The following is a 25,195-nucleotide window of genomic DNA, read 5'->3' as shown; positions in this document are numbered from 1 at the left end:
GCCTGTCATTTAACAAATCTAATGGATTTCAACAAATCTGTTCAGTTTACACAGGGCGGAAAGAAGAAAAAAAGCCATTTCCCTGCTTCCTTCCCAACACAAAACACATCCTAGAACCTCAAAGCAAAGCTGATCTCTTTGGGGTTAATGCACTGCAGGGGAGCAAGTTCTGAAGTCAGAACTTGCTTATGAAACCTGATGGTGATGTTCAAGTCTGAAGAAAATGCAGCTCACTCTTCTGGCTCTGTATTGACTCTGCAATTAACTAAAATACTAAGGACTCATTACCATCACAAAAGCAAGCAGGCCCAAGAGCATGTGATGGTGGGAAAGTGTCATTCTTAGAAATCCTCTTCCAGTATAAAACCACACTTGAAAACAGCCAGGAGACCCGTAAGAAATGCCAAGTTGATGCTTTGGGTTGAAAGAAAAGAAACAAAAAAGCACCGTAGAAACAGCAGGTCTGAGAAAAACTTATCAATGTCAAAATAGAAGCAGAAAGCTTCACAGTTAAATCACTAATTTCATGTCAACTCTGTGTTCTTTTCTTTGTTGAATTCTCTTCACTGGGTGTCCTTCAAAAGCTTTTACGAGCAGTTAAACGGCACAAGTGCAACATACTACCCTGCCCTCTTACATTATACTTTATTATTTCTCCCATCAGCACAGAGAAGGTGACCAGCAAGCAGAAAATCATGGTCCTCAACCCTCTGTAGGCTCCCTGCCACGCCAAGAGGACTTGTCCCACCACAGCACACAGATGAGGAAGCTGAAGGGCTTATTAGCTCTCCCCAGCCTGGGAGAAGGCTGGACACTGGGGATTTACTGGTCTCTCGCCTCACTGCTATAGCCGGGGTGCAAGGACAATCTGAGCTGCGTGAATCACAGCTGAAACAAGCTCCCTGAGAGGGAAAGGATGTACAAGAGCTTCCACACTGGATGTGTATACTACAAGCACATGTTCAGCTAGAGACTGAATACTCCATGTTACCATCCCGGTAACCACACTTCAGTGCACTTATGACTTCTCAGGCATTACAGCTCTCACATTCCACAGGGCACCCCTGTTGTCTCCCATGGTAGGACAGGGACTTTGACCACTAGCACCAGAATTTTTTCTGCTTTGCCTTTTAGGTTTTTTGGGGTACTTATCCAGCCCTGTATCACCAGCATATTTAAGCTGCACCCACTAGTGCACATGTGCCTATGCACTTATGAGACTTCAGGTGGTGCTAAGTTGCTCTATGTTATCTTTCCTCATCGCTTATAAATCTGAGCTATGTGACTTGCAGGCCTATGAACACACACTACACACATTACAGGGGTCAGCTGCAGCTGCCAAGTCCCAGCCCTGGGAGAGGACCACAACCATCTTGCTCCCTGGGCACCCCCTGCAACCCCAGGACAGTTTGCTGGCAAGTTGCAGGCTCCAAATTCCCACCTCTTCTGCTCTCCAGCCCTCAGGACATGCAGCCTAATAACAGAGGAAGAGAGAAGAAAGCAACCACATAGCTCCCAGCTATGCCTAAATGGGAGTTCATCCAAAAGAAAGACATTGCCTCTGTGCAGGCCTCCACCTGCCATGAACATCTGGATACAGCAGAAGCCAGCTGGTCACTCTCTCACAGTGGCAAGATCCTGCCAGGGACAAACCCTGAATTTGGCTACCACCCCTCCACACATGGGAACCCCAGCCTTGGCTACAGGCAGGATGCTATACCTTCTTAGTTCCCGTGCAAACCTTTCCCCCAAAATGGCCAAGACCCACCTTGAGGGTGACAGGAAGCTCTTCTGCTACTAGATACTCATATGAAGAGCAAAGGAATAGCAAAAAATTACAGACAATTGGCCATGATATGTAGCCACTACTCTTTGCCCAGCACTTTAGGTACACATACTTCAGTCTGAAAAAATTTCAAAAAAAATTCTGGATAAACCATATTTGACTAATGATAAATGACAAAGAGCAGAGTAAAACAGCTGTGTCTCTCCTGGTGATGATCAGCATACATTTTTAAACAGATTTTTCTGGTTTTAAGTAAATTCTCACTTGATGGATCTTCTTTCTTCTGAGGACACAACATCTATCAGATTACAAACTTTTAGCACTTAATTAAAAAGGACAACTTTGACCTGCAGCATGTAGCTCTCCAGTGAAGAGCGTTGGGTTTCTTTTAAGATACATGGAAGCAAGCATTAGTTTCATAATTAAATACAGCTCTTAAAAAAAAAAAAGAACAAAAGAAAAAATGCACAAAACCCCCCCTTTCAAATCAGCACCTGAAAACATCAGTATAATTAAGTTGTAAAATTCATGTTTTCAAGTAAAGCCTGAAAATAAAAATATGGTTTATTGTTAGCCTGAAACCTACCATCAAAATTCCAAAATGCTACCTGTCCGATTATAAATTGACAATTAATGGGAGTTTTCCTGATAAAGGAAGCAGAGTGATGCATTTACCAGTGTCACAGACTAGGGCTGTCAGAGCTATTTCCTATGTTAGGTTATCTTCATCATGCACTTAATTTCCTGCAGCTAAATGTGGTTAAAGGAAAAAGCCACCAAGCAAATGGTGCAGTGGTAAAATCAAATCTGTTTGCTGCAAATAAGCATTATCAATTTGAAAAGGTCCAAACTACATCATCTAGCTGGCATCACATGGGGGAGAGAAGAGCTCCTCCACAGGAGTCACGAAGAGGAATAAAAGGTCTTCACACAGCCTTCCTATCAAATATACATCAGTGTATTTCCCTCAGGTTGCATTTTCTACCAGCTGAAAATATGTCCCATTCCTTTCTATGCCCTAATAAATTTCACTCTAGTCCTCCTAAATGCTGTAATGAGGTATAGTTGCTTCAAGGTGGGTCACAAAACCTGGTGCTAGGCTGTAGAAAACTGGTTCAATATAACTCTGTGCTACATAAATCAGATTAAAAACCAGATGAATAGTGATTTATTTTGCATACACCAGATACACAATATGATTAAATCAAAAACAGATTATCCAGTCTGGCTGACTTCTGCCTTTAGCAGAAAGATTTATCAAGTTACCAAAAAAAAAAAAAAAGAAAAAAAGATACTAAGCAGCACACTGAATACAGACAGGGAGGAAACAAAGCCAAAAACTTACGCTAAACTTTGAAGAGGGGTTTAAGCTCCATTTTCACATGACTGCTATGCATTTGGGAATTAAATTACCATTACACTTTCTAAGCCACTAGATGCCCAAGGTTGCTTGAAATAGAGATTTGTAAACATTTTTGTCCCAAACTAAGCTGCTGTGCAGAGGAGGCATCAGAACAACTGCCAACCTCACACTGGGACTAATCCTGCTCCTCTCCCAAGTACCACAGCACGGAGCCATCTACCCCAGACAGCTGTCTGACAGTGGCATAAGCCTGAGACAGGAGGATGGTAAGTCTCTTTCAGCATTCAAACTAAAGCAAGTGACTTAGAAGGAATGTGGCTGAGACTGGGTGCCCTATGCTAAACTTATTTTTTCTGAGAAAGAGTTTTCCTTTAGAAACAAAAACACAAACTAGAGAAACCATAGGGCTGCTGAAAGTTTTACCAGGCTACTAGCTTGAATCTGTTCCAACTGTGCACCAAATGCAAATATGGTTAGCATTTATTATTCATTACCCGGGTCTCACATCGAAGTGCGCGCCTGTGAAAGATCCCTATGTGTGATTTTGAAAGAGTAAGAAAACAACAATGATGGCTACGTGTCCATCAACTTGACTGTGGTCAGAATAATACACCTGCTTTATATTTCACCTATGAATTAACGTGGGTAGATTTTGCTCTCTCCTTTTTTGCATTTCCTGTCTGACAATTGAGCAATCTGGCTGCGAGCTGTCAAAATAGATACTCGGTTGTATTTTGCTGGCATGTGGAGCAAGTAGCTCCTCCATGAAGTGCATGCGTCGCACTGGAATTCCTCAGGCTGAAGTCTGAAAACAGGAGTCATTGTTGTCATACTCCCAAACAATACTTCACACTACTGTCCTAAAAATTCACATTCAGAGACTGATTTGCATGGGAAGTTTTGCATTTGTTGTCCTAGAGAAAGAACAAGAAACTATTACTGTGGGAATGGAGATAACAAGTGGCTGGCATCGCATGTCTGCTCATTCTGAATTTAGAATCACAAGGTGCTAAAATGAGTTGGTGAAGGAGGGCCATTAATAAGATGCTCACATGGGCGTTTGAATGAACTGAAAAACAGTCAGGAGAAAGCGTGGGGAGGATTAAATCAATCAATCAAACAAAAATATATCAGTTTACTGAGACAGGCTTCCAAGTAGTCTTCAGCCTTATGGTACAGCAACAAAATGTAACTGAAGGCTGTTGCTACATGGTGGCAAACCAAACTTGTTGAAGCATCCAAATATCCCCATCCAGCAGGAATATAGCAGGAAAGAGAAAAACATTAGAGGCATTTCGGGCTCTTCCCTGCCCACTCCCAGCCCCTCAATTAACACTAACGAGTCCCAGGAGATGGTCACCACCACACAAGTCTCCACTTCACTGAGTCTTGCCCAGACAGCCCTGCCTTTGCTTTGTCTGAGGAACTTCCTCTCACTTGCCATAAACACGCAAGTTCGTGATAAATGCACAGGTCAGCAAATCCGGTGCTGCTACACTGGTGACTATCTCATCTTAAGATTGCTTTTTTCCACCTTCAGAAACTCCCAGCTTCTTGTGAAACTTCTCCCAAGTAAAGTTGTCCTCTATCTCATGATCTGGAACAAAACATTTACTAAAAAAAAAAAAATAAAAGGCAAAATCAAAAGTATCTGAAAGGTCCACAAACCAAAAGAAAGAACTAAAAGGTCTGCAACATTTTAAAATCATGGTTTGTAAGGAAACCATATGGTTTGGGTCTCAATTTTTGCTTGCTTCAGCTTAATACTGCCACAGTCCCAAAAGTGGAATGCAAAAAATACACAAAAAAATGAACAAGCCTATTGAGGCAGACAAAGTTAAATGTCCTTTTGCAACTTGCAGACAGGTATCCAGCCATACATTCTATAGGTGCAAACTTCCGTCTCCATATGTAAAATTACACGACCATGCGTCTGTGAGGACAAGAACATACATGTATATTTTTGAGGTTGAAAAAGAGACTGCAGCTAAAGAAAACACAACTTTTGACGGTTAAAAAAAATAAACTGCTCAAGAAAATACAGTAGAGAGCTTTTATAAGCCACCTGTCTATTCCTGGAAGCTCCTTTTGGTGTGGTAGACCTCATATGTGCCATACGCCCAACCAACAAACCCAACCATTTCTGTTCCTCTTCCCCCTGAAAAACACTACATTTAGTGCAAACTGAAGTGTTAAAGACCAACACACTTCTTGGATTAATCTGATGACACTTGAAATAACTACAGTGCATTACTTTTCAATGAGTAAGAAACTGCCTCCAGAAAATTTCAGGTTGTGTTTTGTCAAATACAACAGGTGATGAAGAGGTCATGTGAAATGTGTAAGATACTCAGAAACATGGCACTTTGGTGAGTGCCTAACTCTCTGTTGTGATATAGGGTGATTTAGGACCTGATAATGAGTGGGTAAAGAATAAACAAATAGGATTTTAGTTTGGAAATAGTCACTAACAGTGCCTCCCTAGCCATGGGCAGAAGTCCAGTCCTATACTCCATCTTGGGTTTGAAATTTTTGCCCATGAGAGATTCTGTATTACACAGTACTGAGGAGTGATGAAAAAATGGTGCAGAAGGAACATCACTGAGACAGTAAGGGCTGGAGAAACACAGAGCATCACCTGCTCATACAACAACTGCCTGGTAGAGTGCTTCATTTAAATCTATTTGCTACGTTAACTCTAAGAGACGGAAACTTCTTGCATTTGAGTGAGACAGCACAATGTATAAACACTGGAACAGAGAAAGGCCTTGGAGATAAAAGCTACAAAAAAATTTCAAAAAGACCATCTCTTGACTCTCTACATCATGATTTACCTCCAGGATTTTTTGAGGCAGATTGGTATATTCAGGTAACTCGTTTTAGTCTGGAAAAGGTACAATTCTCATCACTACCTCAGGGTTTGTTGCAAAGCCTTTTCTGAAATCTCTGCTTGGTCTCTAAGTATTGTCTACATCCCAGGATTTGGTGTGAGGCCCTGGGCTGCAACCAATGGACTGTGGGCAAATCCCCAGCAGCCCTGGTTTTACCTGTGCAGTTTCTGCCTTGGCTGCAAGGTCAGCCTCTACCCTCCCATCCTGTCTTGTGTTCCTGTGAACATGTGTGCCAAGTCCCATGCAGGTACGTTTATAGTTTTTGAGGGGGATGTGTGAGCCCAGATCTGAACCAAAGAGCCCACAGCCTGGGGACTGGGCTGAGCATCCAAGCTCACAGTCCTTGTAAGAAACTAAAGAAAGCACAAAACAAATAAAGGCTCTATTTCTGTTAAGGTACACATTATTATACTCTCATTATATGCTCTTACTATTGCCCTGCTCCAGGACCCGAAAAGCCTAAAACAGAGTGAACTTCGACTATGACAAATTAAAAACATCATCAATTTTAGAAACAATACCAAAAAGCAGTTTCCCTTTTAAACTGGTGCCCACCATAAAACCCTGGGAAAGGAGACAGCACCTGGGCCGATGGTCTGCCTGAGCCTGCTCCCTTCTGCCCCCAAAGAGATGGGAATGCACGAGAGGGAGGGAAAGGCGTCAGTGATTTTCCAAGGCATGCTGGCTTTTGATGAAAACTGTACCGCACATTCAGGAAGAGACAGAGGAGGTAATCAAACCTGGTTATCTCAAAATCATCATGACCGGGTAGATTTTGGAGCCCGAGTTGTTTGCTGGAATCCACCCCTTCAGCCCTCGTGTTTGAAACAGAACAGATGTGTAACATAACAGGAAAAAAATCCAGCTCTGTTGTGACAAATTCTTAACCAATTTTTTGGAAAGATTTAAAATAACAGTTTCTGTTGCGTAGGCTGTGATCCTGTTGACGTCCGTGCTCAGTTGCCCAGCACTTTCACATACATAAAATGAGAGGTATTCTTGGTGGAAGGAAGCACAGCCAGTGTATCTGATTGGTAAAATAACTTAAAATCACATTTCAACAGTAACTTCCAACTGCCCTAGAGCACAAGTTAATGAGATCACATGGAAACATATTGTGAACCAGGAAACATATTTTATACAAGACCAAAACAGTGGAAAAAAAACGTTAAATACACAACATAGTGGGGCTTCGTTTTGTACACTTCACCTTTCTTGTTTGTGTTAGCGCACAGGCACACCGGGTGCCTCCTGACGGCCTACGGCCGCTCACTGGAACGGAAAGATAAAAGCCTGTTTGGGAAAACCGTCCTATTCCTGCCCTTGAAGTCATCGGCAAAAAGCTGCTCCCAATGCAGCAGCCAACGGCCGGCCTCTCTGATGAACGTGGGCTACTTGGCACGGCAGTGGGAGAAAATAAAAGGGTTTTTTTAAGTAGGTGAGAAGGCTCTGAAGAATTTGCCTGGTGTTAAAAGTCTCCATCTCTGCTCTGAAAAGCAGTGAGTGCCTAACTCTGGGTGGCTCAACCAGAGCCAAAGGAGTTGCTGCATTTCCCAGCACTGAAGTGAGACGGGATCTTGAAAGGACCTTGGGAAATGCAGAAAGGAGGAAGAAGGAGAACGAAGAGGAAGGGGAATGTACTGTAACACAAAAGGCCACAGACTGTTCCACCTCAGTTTTGGGAGATGGCACATGGCAGAGAGGTGCTGGCTTGTGAAAAGTGAGACTGACAAGTTTGAGAGCCAGGGAATGCATTGCTAATTAAAATATTTCAGCTATGTGCTCACTGCTTTCATTTTGAGAAAGGCAGCTTTGTTGTCAAAAGCAAGAAGCCGGGTGTGCTTGGGGAGGAAGAGGAAAGGTGACCATCACCACCAGGGACTGGGAACAGCCTGCAAACCTTCGGAAAGCCTAACTATTTTCCGGCACCACGTGCTTCTGCATATACAGCCTTCAGAAGACTCCAAAATTAAGCCTGTAATTGAGACAGAAAGAGAATGCAAGAGATATAACTCAAATTTTGGCTATTCTGTGCTGCTCCCTACCCAGAGTCTTCTTGTGATAAATAAATGTGACTAGTGTATTGACTCCTACAAGCTGAACAAATTAGGTTTACTTCTTTAAATATAAAAATAGCAGTTAAGAGGGGGGAAAAGAGAATCACTGTCCAACATAGACAGGAAAAAATTGATAGACAGCCTTCAGACCAACTGCAATAATTTCAGATGAACTGAAATAAGTCACAAAAGAACCACATTCTTACTCTATTTGTATTCACTGTGTATAAAGCATACATGTGAAAGGTCCTATAACAGCCACCATAATGAGAACATCTCCTTGTCCTGCAAAATAAACATACTGAGACATGGTGAACTTTATTTAACTAAAGCCAGAGGTTTGACGGCACCAAATTGTCCTGCTGCCTGACAAGCTTCCAAATACCTCATTTCAGAACTGACCAGCCTGGGGCTCATCCCCTGAGAAGCTGATAACCATTTACAACCTATGCATGGCCAACTTCTTTTACCCTTCAGGGCTTTACTTGTGGTCACACCAAACCAACAACAGAGGCAGCATCACAAGATACGGTCAAGTGGAGTGAGTCGATGGGCAGATTTGGCAGGAAGCAGAGACAGGAAGGGGAAGGAGGAAAAAAAGGCATGCAATGAAGATATTACCAGGACTGTCCTCTAAGTCAGGGTTCCTTACCTCATGTAGGATGTCGGAGACAGAGACTTTGGTTTGGCCCACTGGTAGGGATGCTGTGGCACAGACAGGTACTGCTCACAGAAGTTTCCTTTCCTGATGTGCTGAAAGCTGGAGAAGTCTTCTGGTGACAAATCGGCAGTTGGCGATACGGTCCCATGATCCTCGCCAGCTGGTTCAGTTTTGAGAGTCATGGATGGGGTGTGATCAATGGCGGTCTTCCTCGACTTGATGGGAATCCCATCGTTCATATCTATGGTGCTGTCAGTGGTGAGGGCATTGATGGCAGCGACGATGGCGGAGCTGGTGTACTGGTTGGTGTTCCCCAGCCACGTCTCGTCTGTGACACTCACCCGGGGCGAGTTTTGTGGAGAAGGCGTGGGGGAGTGGTGTGGGGAGTAGGAGGTCTGCCGCCCGTTGAGGCTGTACTTCCTCTTGTTGCAGGGAGACGGAGGCCTGGAGTTGCGAGCCCCCAGCCAGTTCTCCTCTGTGATGCTCGTTCTGGGAGAGGTTGATGGAGAGTGCCTTGGAGAACTGAGCAAAGTACAGGCCACCATGCTGCGCTGGTAGCCCTCCTCTGTGTCGGTGGTCTTCGGAGAGACACATGGGGACTGCCACGGAGAGGTCTGAGGTGAAGTGTATGGATACGAGTAGTTGGACTCATAGGAAGACGCTTCAGAGTTGCAGCTTCTGGAAGACAAGCTACTCGCTGGACTCAGGCAGGATGGGTCTCTGTATGCCTCGATGTTCGGCAAGTTCAAAGTGGCAGTGGAAGGTGAGCGCTTGGGGTTTGGGATGGCCTCCTCAACCTCATCATGGAAAAACTGGTTGTTGTTATGATGCAGTCCCATGTATGAGGTGATTTCAATTCTAGGGCTCTCCAGCGCTGGAGCTCCATTAGGTCTCATGTTTGGCGGCAGGTAGTACTCAGAGGCCCCGCTGTCGATGTGTCCTCCATATCCAGAAGGATGGTTTGTCGATGGGACAACTGAAATGACGGGATTTGATGTCTGCAGGCCATGACATGGAGTTGACAATGAGGAATGTGCCACATTTAGAGGCAAGCCAGTATTTACATTTGAAGATGTATAATTATAGTGTTCTGGAAGAAAACAAACAAACAACAAAGAATGACATGAGGTGCTGCACAAATATACTCACTTAGCAACATACCCAGCTGAAATGGAGGGACATGGCACAACACACAAAAGCACAGCTCTCCTTAACAACCCAGCCCACAGGCATGCCACGCTGGGGGAGAGGCTGCAGACTAGCATCACTGAAAATGTCACTAACTGAACAGCACAGGACAAGATATTTCAGGAGGCAGATGTACACAGAGTTTGTCTTGAGGACGTGCTTCTTACGTGAACCTTCAAAGCAAAAAAACTTTACATAATGTCGCTTCAGCATTGAAAGACTGCAGCACTGCTCAAGAGATCTGTTTTTATGTAAGTGAGCCTAACTCCCTCCCTGAAAAGTTGGAATACAGAAAAAACACAGGACAAAAAACCAAAAGTGGAGGCAGACTAAAGCAAAGAACATGATCAACTGCGTTCCGTTTAAAAAAATCATACACAACCAAAATTTCCATTACAGCAAGTTTCCGACTGGTTCCAGTTAACTAGGATTTTGGAACAAGATGGATGTATTGACCTGCTGTGGTTTCTGGGACCACTTATCCTCCAGCCCAACTGGCAGAGGCCAGGTAAAGGAAAAATATGGATGTCTCACTACTCAACGACAGCTGAAATTCCATTGAAATTGCTGGTTATTGCGCACGCCACATCAAGTGCTGCCAGCAGCACTTTCTCTGGGCCAGCACTCTAACCATTTAACAGCTCTGGGTGTGTAAAAGCAACAGCAGAGTTGCACAGCCACTGTGGAAAACCTGGACAGTGACAGATCACACCACTGTCTTGTGCCAATGGGGTCCCTGACTCAGCACAGTGAAAAAACCTGCCTTTTGTGTGCCTCCATCCCTGTTGTGCTACAGGGACCAGCCTCTCAAAGCTGGTCTACAAGAGATCATCCCTGCCTAGCCTCACTGTCTGCCTGCTGAAGGGACTCCTTCAGTTCTGCTTCCCTCACCTCAGGGATGCATATGTGACTCTCTCTGCTACCCAGAGAGATACTGGTGGGCTGCACATGGGGAGATGGGCAGCCCTCAACCAAGGATAACATGACTTGGTGCTCTGAGCAGTGGTGGGATGAGGAATTAACCTTCCCATTCTTTCTTATACACAGGGGCTCTGTGTCATCAGCACATGTGAGCCAGGGGCCCTAATACCAGTACCTTTTGCTTTACTGGGAAAAGACAGCAAAGTCTTTCCGTCAGGGACAATGGTTGCTGACTTGGGTAATGCTGTTGTGCAGGCTCTTCTCAGCAGTCTGGAAATGCAACCAGCTCCAGCCCCAAGAAGTACATCAGTCTTCCCTGAGGTTTATTATGGCAGCAGCAACACTTTTCTGCAGGACAGAGGGAAATTCTACGTCCTCTGCTGGCCACAGCCAGTCCACATAGGGAATCTGTCCCTTTTCCTCCCAGGAGGCAATTTCCCTTAGAAGTCATCCTTCCCTACCTTCCCTAGGGAGATAAGGAAAAGCTGTGTTAATTACTGCAGCTGCTATTCCCGAGGCGACCTGCTCCCAGGAGTGCTACAAATGCAAAGGAGCCTCCAAGCTGGTAACCAGCATAGCCAGCTATTCTCTTTCTCTTGTTTATCAGCTCAGCCCTCTCTGGTGTCATCCTCCTGCGATCCCGCGCTCACCTTTCTTGCTGGCAACAACTCCAAGGCAAACGGTACTTAGGAAAAATTAATGTGCTGTGGCAGCTTCACAGCAACTCCACGATGTTCCAGCTGATGTATGTCATGGCAGGTAACAGTCAGGAACAATGAGCAACAACACCTTTTGAACTCGCTCTCTAGTCTGCCTTCAGAGATCGGCCATTTGCTAAGGAAGGGTCATTAAATTACACTGCAGTGTGCCACAAATAAAACTGGATTATTCAAAACATGCCGCAGCTTCATGCTCTATTCAAATAACCACACAGGCAGGAAATATAGAGAAAGAAGTAACATTTGACAAGACAATCCAACTGCAGTGATGCAGCGAGGTGCAGATCTGTCTGGGGGATCAGAATCTCCTCCTTCCAAAATGAGTCCCCTTTTGTTGTTGCCCTGCCACACCGCTCTGTCACCATACCTGCCATAACTTCCCTCTCATTCTTCATGGAAAAAAGCCTCTGAAGTGGTACAATAGTGGTAAGATCTTCCCTGTCTCAGAAATTATCTCAGAGAAAGCGTCGAGAGTAGTGCCTTCAAGGCAGCTTCAACCCCTTCACTGCCTCCTCCAGCTCCAGAGGAAGGTGATGGCTGTGGCACCACACTGCTGCCAGGACACTGGCTAGGCTCTTCTTCCATAAACCCTTCCACAGTCTCCTGGTCGGGCATGTAGATGGATAGCACTGGTGGCATGGCACCTCTTCCAGCTGGTCCCCACTACACAGTCAGACAGCCCAGGCAGGGGACCGAGGGCTCAGTAGGCTGCCCCAGCTCTGCACCCACTAGGTGGGCTTTGCCTCTGCTGACTGCAGAATCTGTGCCTTTGGATCTTGTATTAAAAATATATAGTTAAACAAACAAAATAACAGGAATAACTACTACCTGCGAGAAAAGCATTGTGGAACCCAGCAGTTCACTTAAAATCTAATGCATGACTAGTGTGAAGTTCAAAAACTGCAGTCTGCTGGAGATCTGTGGCCCAGGCTGAACAGGCAATATAAAAGTTCAAATGAGCCTTTGTAATCCAGCTTAAAAAAAATTAATTAAAAGACAAGCTCAAGTGCTACAAGCAACAAGTTCCCTAATTCACATGGCAAAGGAACAGCCACTTTTAGAACTATTATGCATATTTTGTTAAAGCCAGCTTTTAAAGGGCCAGAAAAAATAACATCATACAACTCACACAATAACATTCAAAACTGAAAGATGCAAGATCCAAAGCTTTCCAAACATATTTATGTATCTTAAAATTACAGGCAGCGTGTAAAAAGTATGTCCACCAAATATAAAAGCCCCAAACCCAGAACTAGGAACAGGACTGAGCCCTTTGTTTGTGAGCTAAAACCTACCAGCCACAACTTCTGAAAAAAGACATTATTCTCCAAAATTTCTGTATTTACAAAATTCATTAAATACATATCCCTATTCAGCACTTATACTACGCTGACATTTTCCTCACTGGGGTGAATTAGACAGGTAGAAATAAAATGCTGCACCACATGATACAACTGTGTAGAGTATTTTTACAGTCCTGGTGGAGACAAAAGGCTTAACATGGTGTCATTGTTACAACCGTGATCCATAGAGGCTGCCGGGACCAGTGCACTAACTACCAATACACTTCTAATAGTGTATTTTAATATCCCATTATAGAATAGACCAGTGGAGGTTTGCAACAGTTCTGCTCCAACAAATCCACACTTATGCTAGTTGTAACTAGGACAAGAAATTGGACCTCTGGATTTGTGAGCATGCCCCCACATATTACGTTTCACTTTGTAGCAGTATAATTTTTTTTTTTTCTCTCTAGCCAATTTCACAGCACAAAGGTTTTATTCCTTTCTGTCATTAACGGGCTGATCCCGCAAGGCACTGGACACCACTGGTTTTTATTTACATACCTTAAATAGGAATGCAGAACACCTGCAGCTCAAAGGGGCTTCAGAGAAGATGAGGGCTGTTTTACGTTTCTAAAGATGAAGCCCCATCTAAGTCTATGTTTAAACTCATGTTTTCAAAATTGCCTAATGGAGTTAGGTACTTTTCTCACTAGGACTTTGAAACTCAATTTGCCCCTCCACTTTAGACACTGAGGTGTCTAATTACTAGGACACTCATCTGATAAGCTTGGTGTGAAACTCTTAAAACTGCTTTTTTCTAAAAACTAGAAGCTCATAACAACGATTTGGACACTGATAACGCAGCAGAGAGCTGGGCAATTGGGGAGCGCTGGGAAGGCACAAACGTCTTCACCCACATCCTGGCAAACTGCAATAAGCAGGCAAGGATTTGGGAACCTGCTTCAATTTATAGGCAAAAAATAAAGCACAGACACAGCCCTCCTTTGAGGCAGCGCTAAGTCATCTACTTCGAAAAGAGCTTTTTACAGTGACCCGCTACCGCCAACACCACTGCAAGTCAGCCCCGTGCCAGGAAGAGGCAACTTTTCCTCTCTGCCAATTCCAGGCTTGTTCACCTCATTTCCACCTCAAGTATTGTTAGAAGTCATAAAAACAGACAGCCAGACCGAGACACCAGAGTTGGGAACAGTTGAGACCCGTGACACATTCGCGCCCGTTATTTTTATTTGCAGATGACCTTCAAGCTAAACCCTGAGACTAACTCAGGCTCGAGGGGGTATGGGGAAGGGGGCTAAAGTGCGTTTTGAACCGGCCCATCTCTGTAACGGGCAAGACCCAGAACCTCACGTCCTCAGCCTGGACGGTCCCGGGCTGCCTGCAGGCGGGGGCCAACGCGGGAGTCTGCAGAGCTCAAACAACACCAAAGAAGTTATGAAAACTCGGCTACCCGGGTCGTCTCCCCTTGCAGGCTCGTCCGGTTGCAGCAAGGACCCCGCGAGAAGACCGCCGACCGCCCGGGCAGGACCCGCTCCCGGCCGCCGCGGCCCCGCTCGCCGCTTCCCGGCGCAGCGGAGGCGACAAGCGCTGCCCCGGGCCGGGCCGACCTGTCCGGGCGGGACTGCCGGCTTCCCCGCCCCGCTCCCCGCGGTCGGGGGTACCCTTTCCCCTCCCGAAGCGGTCAGCGCAGGGAGGGCTCCCCGCAGCATCCCACCGCCAGCACGCCCGGAGGTACCCCGGCCGCCCCGCCGCGACCCACCTCCTCCCTCATCACTGTGCTTGAACTCGAAGAGGAAATCGAAGTCGAACTCCTGCTCGGTTTCCACGCCCGTCATGGCTCCCGCCGCGACCCCCGCCACGCTCCGGCACCCAGGCAGCGGCGACGGCGCAGCCCCACCCCGCCCCGTCGGGCTCGCCCCGTCGCGCCCGGACACCTGCTGCCGGCGGGCCGGGCTGTGCGGAGCCCCGGCACGGCGTGGGACGGCGGCCGCTGCTGAGCTCGGTAACGTGACCCCGGCCCCGACGGGCGGCCTGTCTCGCTGCCGCCGCCTCCGATCCGCCCTCCCGCCCGCTGTTGATGTTTCCGGGTCGATGCAAACAGCCGCGATGCCCGGCCCCCCTCCTACCCCCCCCCGGGGCTCTGCCCCTGCAGCACAGCCTGTGCACCGCGGGCAGCCCCCCCCGGCTCGAGGGGCCCGGCACCGGGGGGGGGGGGGTAGACTCCAGACCGCCGGCGGCTCTTCGGCTCCCCGGGGGCAGGATGGGGAGCCCGGGGTAGGCGGGCAGCGGGACTTCACCTGCTCCCGACCGGCGGTAACAGCGCGGGGCAGGAGCGGCTCCTTTTGCGCTCGGCGAGGGGGCAGTGGGGAGGGCTGCTCAGCCAACTCAAGGGAACACTGGCGTGTCCCCTCTTCACCGAGGACTGCTAAGGTTTCTTCCGTGGGTGCCCACCACGCCGCGTCTGCGAGCCAGGAGGCTCCGCTTTCATTTATTCATTATTTATTTCACTTAGTCGCAGCACCCACTAGTGCCAGTTGCTATAAAAAGCGCAGTAAAGCGGGACTCGGAACGCTGCCGGCCGCCTCTGTGCGCCAGGGAGGGAGGGAAAGGTCCCCGGGCAGCCGCCGCGCACCGGGGGAGCGCCTGCAAAGGTGACGGTGCGGGGCCCGCACGGCGCTGCCCCGGCCTGCCGCCCTTCCCGCTCGTACGGGATAGATATCAACTAGGCGAAAAGTAAACTAAGACTTTTTTTCTGTTTCTAAGTGCAATTCTGTCAGGTTACACCAGCCCGTCTGAAGGTCCCCGCCAGGCAAAGAAGGGCCCGCCCGATAAGCTCGGCTCGGCTCGGCTCCGCTCCTCAGTTCCCGGAGCTTCAGGCCGGGTTTCAAAAGGAACAGTTATTTAAAGCAGTTATGGAAATAGTATTCCCTTTTAAACTCAGGGAATACCATTTTCCAGGCTTACGACTGAAATCTCCGTTACAAAGTGCCAGGAAAACACAATTTTTTTCCATCTGAGCCCATTATGCTTTTTCCCCTCCTCGCCGGGATAGCCGCGCTGCAGGCTGGGTTCTCGCAGGAGCCCAGCTGGGCTTTGCCCCGGAGGGGACGGGTCTGCTTGGGGGTGGCGGTGAGGCAGCCTCCGTGGGGCTGCCCTCGGTGCTCGCAATCGCTCGCAGCCCCCGGCTGAGTCACCCGAGTGTGCTAAAGGCCTTGGCTGCAGCGGAACCCCTCCGCCTGTATCTGCCAGCTTGCCAGGACCGTGCTCGCCCCGGGATGCCGGAGCAGGCCGGGGGCGGCCCGCCCTAGCCGGGGACAGGGGCCTCTCCTCTCATCCCCTGCCCAGGGACTAAAGGCAGGAGAGCCGCCTCATCCTGGCCCCCAGGCTCCCGGTTTCCCTGGTGTCACCCCCTGCCGCCTGTCCGCGACGGATGTCCATCTCCTGGGGCGCCCCGGCAGGGACGCGAGGAGAAGCTCCCAAGCTGCTCTCGATCCTTTGCCTCTCCCACAAGTGGCACCTTCAAGGTGGGTGAATTGTCCCAGACTATTCACAGACAGCTTGATTTGTCGGTGCCATAAATATGAGTCCTGTCAATGAAATATTTCGATTGGCACCCTTCCCTTGGAGAAAGAGGAGAGATGTGCTATGGAAAAGCTAGAACCGAAGTGATACCACAAGTGGGGACAGAATTACAGCGGTGCTCCAGTTAATAGTCCAGTTTAAACCACTGCCATTAAACTGGGGAGAGCGAAATGAGCGATGGGGGGGGCAATGCAACCCAGCGAGGCCATTCCCGTGCTGCCAATGGCACTTGCGTGACCCACTCAACCCACCAGCTCAGCTGCTGCCCACTTAGCCTCTCCCTGGAGTGAACCGGAGCTGTTCCAACTCCACAATGCAAGTTCGACAAGGGACGCAGCAGGCAGGCTGCTCCAGATGCAGCCCCCCAGCCTGAAGGAGAATTTAATTTGTACACAGCATTAAACCCAGTATAACCACTGGCATTCTTAGAGTCAAAGGACTCCATACCTTGCTACCACTCAAAAAAAAAAAAAAAAAGACAGGGTCCTTCCACTAGGACTCTTTGCAAGTTTCTTCCCAGACTTAGCAAGAAATAAAGTATTTTCTTGGATTGTCATAGTTTGGCAATCAAGTGGCACCTTAATTTGCAAGCAGCAATCCTGACGTGCAGGGCTCCCCTACGTGTTTCCTGGATTGGCTCAATTGGCTGGACTCATTTTCTTAGTCTCTTGCAAACTACATCAACAGGGAAGAGAACTATCGACAAGGGTTGATGCATTTCAACACAGGCATCAGAAATGCCACAGAAATGGAGGAAGGGGGATTTTTTTTTCCTTTACAAGAGGCTGCAGAATGCTTTTTGTGTCTGCTGCCTCTGGGTGTAATTTTTACAAGTGGGTGTATGTATGCAGTGCCCTTGGAGCCCAGAGCACTGGAAGAGCCGTGCGTGCAGCAAGCGGATGTCCGAGCGTGCGAGAGGCACGCCAGCCACTGCTACTAAATACAGCGTAATTAACTTCCATCCCAAAAGGTGCTCCATACTTCACAAGCGGAGCCACAGTCACAGCCGCGCTTGTAGCTTTCGCACTGGCAGGATCCTCACAACTGAAACGAACCCTCGGGGTGAAAACTGCTGTGTTAATAAATAAATAAATAAATAAAATTAGTCCTGAGCGCCCTTCCAGCTTTCCGGACAAGCCTGGGGAATGCAGTCACGTTGTCACACGTTGCGGAATAAACACAGCGGACATGGACGGCCCCCCTGCTCCACATCCTCACAACTTTCTCTGCCCGGGACGCGCGGGCTCGCTGCACCAGCAGCAGAAGCGGCGGCACCACCGGATAGGGAAGAAACTTTGGAGCAGCCAGGAGAGAGGGGCAGGGGGGAGCACGGCAGAGGGCAGCCACCGGGCCCGCAACGGGGAGTCAGGAGCTGCCCCGCACCTGCCGCGGCGCGGAGGTGATGCCCGGTGGGGATGCCTGCGGGGTCCCGCTGCCGGGGGAGGCGGCGCGGCGAGGCCGAAAGGTGCCGTAGGGAAAGCGAGGTGCGAAACTTTAGCCAGTGGGCAAGAGCGGTGCTAGGTAACGATGCTCCAGGGGGAGAACAATGTCCCGACTGGCAGAGGAGAGGCTGAAGCCGCTCCCGGATACAGCCAGACACTGCCCCTGGCAGGGCCAAGTTCAGCTCCGAGGGGCAGAGCCTTTCCTGAGCCCCGCGCCCACCATTTTTCCCTCTAGAAACTTTGCCGCCGTCTTTTCAGGGCACTCGTCTTTGCAAGGGCAGCGAAAGAAGACGCGATAGAGAGCCGGGATAGCGGGGCAAGCGCTGTCCTGGAGCCAGGCCGGCGGCGGCAGGGCTCTCGCCTCCCGGCGGGGGCGTGGGGCATGCGGGGCAGCTGAGCCCCGCAGCCGGATACGGCGTGCCCGCCTGTCTCGATGTGCGGGAGCGCCGCTATGGCGCCTGGCACTGCCCGGGACCCGCAATTTGAGGAGACTCTTTCCTTTCTCCGGGAGCGTGGGATGGTTGCAAAGACTTCCTCTAAAACGAAGCCTGGGGCTGGGGAGGGAATCCCCAAGCCGCCCCGCAGCGTGTCCCCCTGGCCGGACCCCAGGCGCCCTCGCAGCCCCGCCGGGCCGTCAGCGGGAGCGGGCCCGAGCCCAGGGCCGCCGGGAGGTGGCCGGGAGCAGCGGCGGCGCCTTGCGAGAGGCGAAGGAGACACCTATTGGCAAGGGGCCGCCGCGGGGAAACACCGGGGGACACCGCCGCCCGCCCTCCGCCCCCCGCAGCACCGCCCGTTACCTTCCTCCGCCGCCTTCATGGTGCTGCCGAGTTGGCGGGCGCCGTCCTGCGGGGCCGCCGCCGGCCTCTGTCTCCCGCTGGATGGGTCCCGCGACGGCGGCGCGGCGGCGGCCGGCGGGGCAGCACTTGGCATCCACCCGGCGGGGCGGCGGAGCCCGGCACAGCGCCCTGGGCCTGTCGCCTGTCCCGCCTTGTCCCGCGCCCCCCGCCCGCCTTCACGACCCGGCGACCGGGGTCGCGCCGCCCCCGGCGTGGTGGCCGCGCCCGCGGAGGCACAGGAGCTCGCCGCCGCCGCCCCCCCGGGGCCGGGGCATGGAGGGGAGGGCGGGTGTGCGTGGGGACTTCGGAGGCACTGCCCGCGCTGCGCGGCGGGACGGGGCGGCGGACGCTGCCGCCCGCCGGGAGCAGCGGGCGGGGGACGGGGATAGTGAGTGTGCGGAGCGTGGAAGTCTCGCTCTGACGCAGGGCTGCGCGCCCGGCGCCGCCTTTTTAAAGCTGGAAAACACCCCCCCACCTCCCTTCCCCTCCCGGCCCCTCTCCCCGCCCCGGCCCCGTGATGTCAGCCGGGCTCCGGCCCCGCCGCCGGCGGGCGGCCAGCGGGAGGCGGGCACCGGCGGGCATCGACGGGCCCCGGCCGCCTGCCCGCCCCTCCGCGGGGCACAGCGCCCGCCCAGCCCCCGGCCCGCCCAGCCCTGGCCCCGCCGCCGGCGCCCGCGGGGTCCCCTCAGCCTGCGGGAGCCGGGTGCCCTCCTGCGGGGGAACGGGCGGCGCGCCGGGGTCGCGAAGTGAAGGTGGGGAGAGAAGGGAGACGAGAGACCGAAGGAGGCAGGCAGGGAAAGGGAAAAAAAAAAAAAAAAAAAAGCGAGGCAGCCTCGCATGCTGAAATCATTATGTAAAAAATCGCAGGCTTCCCCCGCTGTGGAAATTTGGAAAAGAGCATCAATTGGCAGGCGAGAGAAAGGAAAATCCCATTCTGCTAAATTACTAACAGACCCGGCGGACTCGGTTTCAGTCGGTTCAGATTTATTATTATTTTATTTGTTATTATTCTGTAAATATCTCAGCAACACAGTTGTGTCTCATCACTTCGTAGCAGGGGGAAGGAGAGATTTCCAGCCCACAGCGACTCCTCCTCCCACCTCCCATCTTCGGGATGCCCCGTCTGGGCCCCCGATGCGGCCGTGACACCCCGGCCCAGGCAGGAGTCTCCTGGGCGGGAGCGGAGAGAGGGGCCTCGCCGCCCCCGCTGCTGCCGCTTCCAGCCCCTCTCCCCTCGCCCCCCGTTCCCGCTTCGTCCTCCCTCTGCCCCCGCAACTTGCAGAAGGGGACCATACTTTCCTGTTGGAATTGGACGGCGGCGCGAGGGGAGTTGGGGTGCTTCTGAGCATATCTGGTGTGTGAAAAAGAAGGAAAAAAAAAAATCATAAATCTAGTGCCTGTGACCCATGTGTGGTTGGAAATAAACCCAATATAAACGAAATCCTGTCAGCTCCCGGGGAACAGGAGCCCGCGGCCGGTTATTCGGGGCGAGCTTTTCCACTAAACCGTGTTGGAAGACGATGCCCGCCTAAGAGGGCGCCCGGCGAGGCCCCCGCGAATCCCTCCGTCCCGTCGGGCGGGGGAAACACAAACCCAAAAGGGCGACGCTTTTCTTTCAAAGAAAACTGAATGGGAGAACAGAGGGGAAAAGCCCTCAGCCCCGCAGCAGCACCGTCTCAACCCTCCCACCTCCCCTCGGGCCCCCGGGCCGGGTGGCCCCGACGTGGCGCTCAGGGAGCGGGGGAGCGGAGCGGCCCCCGGGGCGCCGCCAGGGGGCGCTGGGGGCGGAGCGGCCGCAGCGCCACCGCCCGACGGGGCGGCCCCAGGGCGGCGCTCGGGGGTTCCGAATGCCGCCATCCCCTGTGCCCCGGTCCGTGTGTCCCGAGACTGTGTGTCCCGGTCCCCTGTGCCCCGGTCCGTGTGTCCCGAGACTGTGTGTCCCGATCCCCTGTGCCCCGGTCCGTGTGTCCCGATCCCCTGTGCCCCGGTCCGCGTGTCCCTATCCGAGCGCTCCGGCCCCGTGTGCCCCGATCCCGTGTGCCCGGGTCCGTGTGGGCCGATCCCGTGTGCCCCGGCCCCTTGTAGCCCGGTCCGTGTGTCCCTATCCGGGTGCCCCGATCCTGTGTGCCCCGGCCCTGCGCCCACCGGAGCTGCCCGGCGTGGGTGTGGGACGCAGAAGAGATCCCGGCACCTTCTCTGGAGGCCGGGGCGGGGGCGGGAGCCGCGCTGCTCTCGGCGGGACTCTCCTTTCCTGCCCTCTCCCCGCCCCCCCGCCCCGCTCCCCGCTCCCCCGCCCCGCTCCCCGCCGAAATGACGGAATCCCCCGTCTGTTTCCTCCTGTTTAATGCCGTTGCCCGGACCACCGTGGCTCCGCTCCAAGGTCCCGCCAGCCGGCGCGGGCAGCCGGCGGTGGCGGCGCAACGCGGGACCCGCTGCCGCCCCCCGGCCCCTGCCCCGGCCCCGCCGTCCCGCTCCCGGTCCCGGCCGCGGCCCCGCCGCCCTCGCCGCCTCCCGGGGCCGCCCCGCCTCCGCCTGCCGCTCCACTTCCCTCTGCCCTACGCCTCCCGCCCGCCTTTCCGAGTTTGTTTACAGCCGCTACTAGGAGAGACTGTTACACGGAGCTTATTTTGGGAGCGGGTGATGACTAACGAAGTTAAAAGAAGCTTAGTACAGAAAACAACCTTATTTTTAGACGGCTGTTGTTTCATTGTAGCAAACGCGCCCCCGCCGTTTCTAAAAGCCACGTACTCGATGCCAGGTCCCTTCTCCTGTGCTGCCGTCGAGACTTGCACACCGGCTGGCCCCTGCCCTGTTTGCTTCCCTTACCTGCGTCTCCTGCCCAAACCCTACCCGTAACTGCTACGGCCATTGCTGCCCTTCATTAATTTGGACTTTACGACAATGTTCTTTAAACAGAAGAAAAAACGAGAGAAATAAATAAATAAATAAATAAATAGATAGCTAGACAGACAGACAGATAGATAGATAAAAGTCTTGCGAGTGTTAGGAGCCACTTTACAGTGACCTCAAGCGCTGGGTTAGCAGGGACCAGTATCGGCATTCCCCTTGCTTTTCGAGGCAGGGCTAGTCTTCTTCTCCTCCCCGGGAAGATGAAAGAGATCTCCACGCTCAGCCTCATCCCAAGCAGCCCCCTGGGCCGCAGCATGACGGCACTGCCCAATACAGCCCGCATGTGGGAGAGGTTGGCAGTGGACAAGAGGGAGACGTGGCTGCTGCTGCTGCCGCCTCACTCCCCCTCACCCTTCTCCCCGTGTGGGAATCACTGCGTGGCAGTTCAGGCACCAAGAACAGACACGGGGCTCCCCCTGTCCCAGGCCAGTTCCTCGCTGACCAGTCCAGTCCTAATCCCTCGGGAGTAAATCACAGCAGAGCTGGTGAAACCTCAGCAGGCTCTGCTCCACTGGATACATAGGACTATGCAGATGTGCACCTCAGCAAGAAACCCTCCCTTGTCATCAGTGCTGTGCCAGGCCGTGTCTTGCCCCCCATCACTGCCATGAAGGCAGTCAGCCTTCTCCAGTTTATCATGGGAATGCTTCTGCTGGCCTGTCTTTTCTCACAGCCCATCTCCGCCAGGAGAGAGTTGTGTGGGCTCCCTGGGCAGCCCTTCTCCATCCGTGTGTCCCATAGCAAGAAGGAGGGCATGAGGTGGTGCTTCCCTTCCCCTCCACAGAAGATGTTGTGCTTCAAAACAAAGTGTTTTCTGCACTTAGCCAGTAATTAGGTTAATTGTCATGGAGAGTTCGGCTGCCCTGCTCTGCTGCCCTACTCTACGTTTCCTCCTTTGCTGAGACTGAGTGTGCAGTGGCTTGTGTGGCCCAGGTCAGGCTGAGAAACTTGTCTGTGTGGCTGCATGTCGAGGTGATATTTGTGGGAGGCAGTGCAGAGTGGTGGGGAAGCAGCTGGACTGGGGAGAGAGTTTGGTAAGAAGGGGAACATAGCAGGCCACAGAGCCTCTGCTTTAGGGCATATAGCGTTTTTGGGTTCCCACCTATCTTCCCCTGCCCTGACAGCAATCAGTTTGTACTGGAGAAATCACAAGAATAAAAAAAATCTGTATATTGTAGAAGGAAGGAGGGTAGGAGTAGGAAAGGAGCCTCCCCTCCTTCTTCCCACCCAGATATAGGGTGTGTAAGTAATACTGCCTCACCATCGCAGTACTTCCCACTGCCAGTGATTGCTGGGCTGTACCCCTCCAGAGCTGGAGCTGTCTGTGGACCCCAGAGCCCATGCTGGCATTCCCTGTGCAGCTTGGCCGTATGACACATGCTTCCTCTGAACCTCACACGCTGCTCCTTTGCTGCAGCAAGGAGCCAAATGATGCAGGCTTGGATGGGTACTATTTACCCCTTCTGCTCATCTTTGCAAGCAATAAATTTCCTCCCCGTCCTCAGCTCTTGCATTTAATGTTATCTGTTAAAAAAAAATACTGCAGAGTATTTATACAGGATGTTTTAATAACTGAAGAGTCTGATTCATGTTCACAAGATTAGTTTCATATTATGTGAAGTTTGTGTGTGTATATTCCCTTCTGCATTTCCCTTTTCTCTCCTTTTTGTTGGGGCTCAGCACTCTGGGATGGACAGTTTGCATGGATCTTCGTAAACAGTAGCTGCAGTATTTCTCAGGGAAGCTTTAATTTAATCCAAATGCCTTTGTTCTCGCCTCAACAGAGGATATAGGTTAGTAGCACAGCACAACAGGCTATGCCTGACCTGCACCCTGAGCTGCTTGTAAGACTTGGGGAAAATTGTTTCTTTGCACCGTGTTCTGTAAATGAAAACTTGCAGCTTTGTCTACACAAAAGTCTTTTGAAAACAGGGTGGTGGGAACCTCTCTCTGCAATGTTTACCAGTGTCAAACATTTTCTTACAGTAAACGCACAGAATCCCACAATCCAAGATGTGCATCAGAAAAAGCCACCCATTGCTCTGCATGGAAATTTTGTTCTGTTTTGGGCTTCTTGCCCTTATATCCTTACAGCCTTTTATATCTAACATTCTTAATAGTGGCCATCTTCTTAGGGTTTGCACACCCATCTTTTGGGTCTTGGCAGCTTCAAAAGCACCAGCATCTGTTCAGAATTTCATTCATTGTAACAAAAGATTTATAAGTCTCAAGCCTCCCTAACCAAGTCCTTAATTAAAGTCTTTCTAATCCCCTGCTTTGAAAATTGTAACAAGATTTGCTGGAAACTGAGACAACACATGGTCAGTGTTTATGGCTGGTAAGGCACCATTTTGAAAACACATCCACGAACCTTTCAAGCAAGGCAGGGAGCACACCTGAGTGGTGGCCAGCTGCTGCCTGAAGCCCCCCCAGAGTTAGAAGCTGATGCAAAAGCAGAGGCTGGGCTCATCCCCCAGACACAGCCTCTTTCACAGGCTGCCAGAAATCATTTCATCACTTTTAAGGTGCATTGCACTTAGCAGGACAAATGCCAGAGGAGTTTTGTGTGCTTGAATAATGCTGTAATTTACTTTGTAACTGGTATCATTACGACGTTGAGTGCTCTGTTGATTTACCTGGCTTTTGATTTAGTGGACTCTTTTTAAACGACAGTTTAGGAATGCAGCCAGCGACTGCAGGCAAAGGACCTTAAACCTTTTTGGAGCTACAGTCATCTGTTCAGACACTGACTTTTTAAAATCAAGACAGACGTCAGACAGCCACACCAGACCCATATACAGAAAGCTGTGACTGAATTGAACTGAGACATTAGTTCAGAGAAATAATTTCATAACGATACACGCTGCGTCAGTGCCATTTTGTTTTCTTTTGCGTTTGTCTCTTGTGCAAACCCAAACTGTGGGCAGGTACAGGGTGGAATGCTCGCTGCTGTCAGGGGTCGCTGTGCAGGATCTCCCCTCCACAGCTGGTCAGATTGAGGTGGGTACCAGCAGTGGGATGAATTCCGTCTCTGTTGTGTGACCCTAGGGTCCCACCACGGCAATTCAGGAACTCCCTTCACATGGCAAAACAACCATCAACAATGAAAATACTGATACTCTGCATTTTTCCCTGGACATTGCCAATGGAATGTGCAATACAGTGGGTGGTTAAAAAATAAGAGCATGCCTACCGCTCTATTTGTACTTGTACAGTATTGACAGACTTGCAAAGAAACAGTAACAAGGTTTTGTGCCAGACAATGTGTTTTAGCCCTGGAAATATCTGAAGTTTCAGAATTCTCCAAGTGCTGGTACAGAGGGTGGTAACAAGTTTTTTTACTCATTCAAAAGCACTTAATAAAATAAAGGCTGGTTGGGTACACAGGGACTCAAGTTGGCAGCAGAGCAGACCCTTCTTCTGGGGAAAGGAAACATCAGATTTATGATGTCTGTGGCAGAGGCTTGTGGTAGGTATCGGTTCCTGCACACTGTGGGGATGGCAGCTTCCACCTCATCCATCCTCCAAGGTGCAG

The 25,195-nt window shown here is 50.9% G+C and overlaps 1 protein-coding gene across 4 annotated transcripts in view; it reads right to left on the bottom strand.

Annotated features, from left to right (window-relative positions):
* Positions 1–18,845, bottom strand: part of NFATC1 (nuclear factor of activated T cells 1) — a 111,286-nt gene extending 92,441 nt beyond the window's left edge. For 3 of the 4 annotated variants that reach the window (XM_032701594.1, XM_032701610.1, XM_032701618.1), the window contains exons 1-2: positions 18,712–18,845; positions 8,750–9,848 (exon numbers count right to left, since the gene is read on the bottom strand). In XM_032701594.1, coding sequence (XP_032557485.1) covers positions 8,750–9,848; positions 18,712–18,844 — 1,232 coding nt within the window. In that variant the 5' untranslated portion in view covers position 18,845. Of the gene's footprint in view, positions 1–8,749; positions 9,849–14,649; positions 14,734–18,711 lie in introns of those variants that run through there. The other variant, XM_032701602.1, reaches the window with a different exon arrangement.
* Positions 18,846–25,195: the final 6,350 nt, after the last annotated feature.

This window comes from Chiroxiphia lanceolata, chromosome 1, assembly GCF_009829145.1.
Source record: "Chiroxiphia lanceolata isolate bChiLan1 chromosome 1, bChiLan1.pri, whole genome shotgun sequence".
Taxonomy (NCBI): Eukaryota; Metazoa; Chordata; class Aves; order Passeriformes; family Pipridae; genus Chiroxiphia; species Chiroxiphia lanceolata.
The sequence above is the reverse complement of the archived record's forward strand: the minus strand, read 5'-3'. Positions and strand labels throughout refer to the sequence as shown.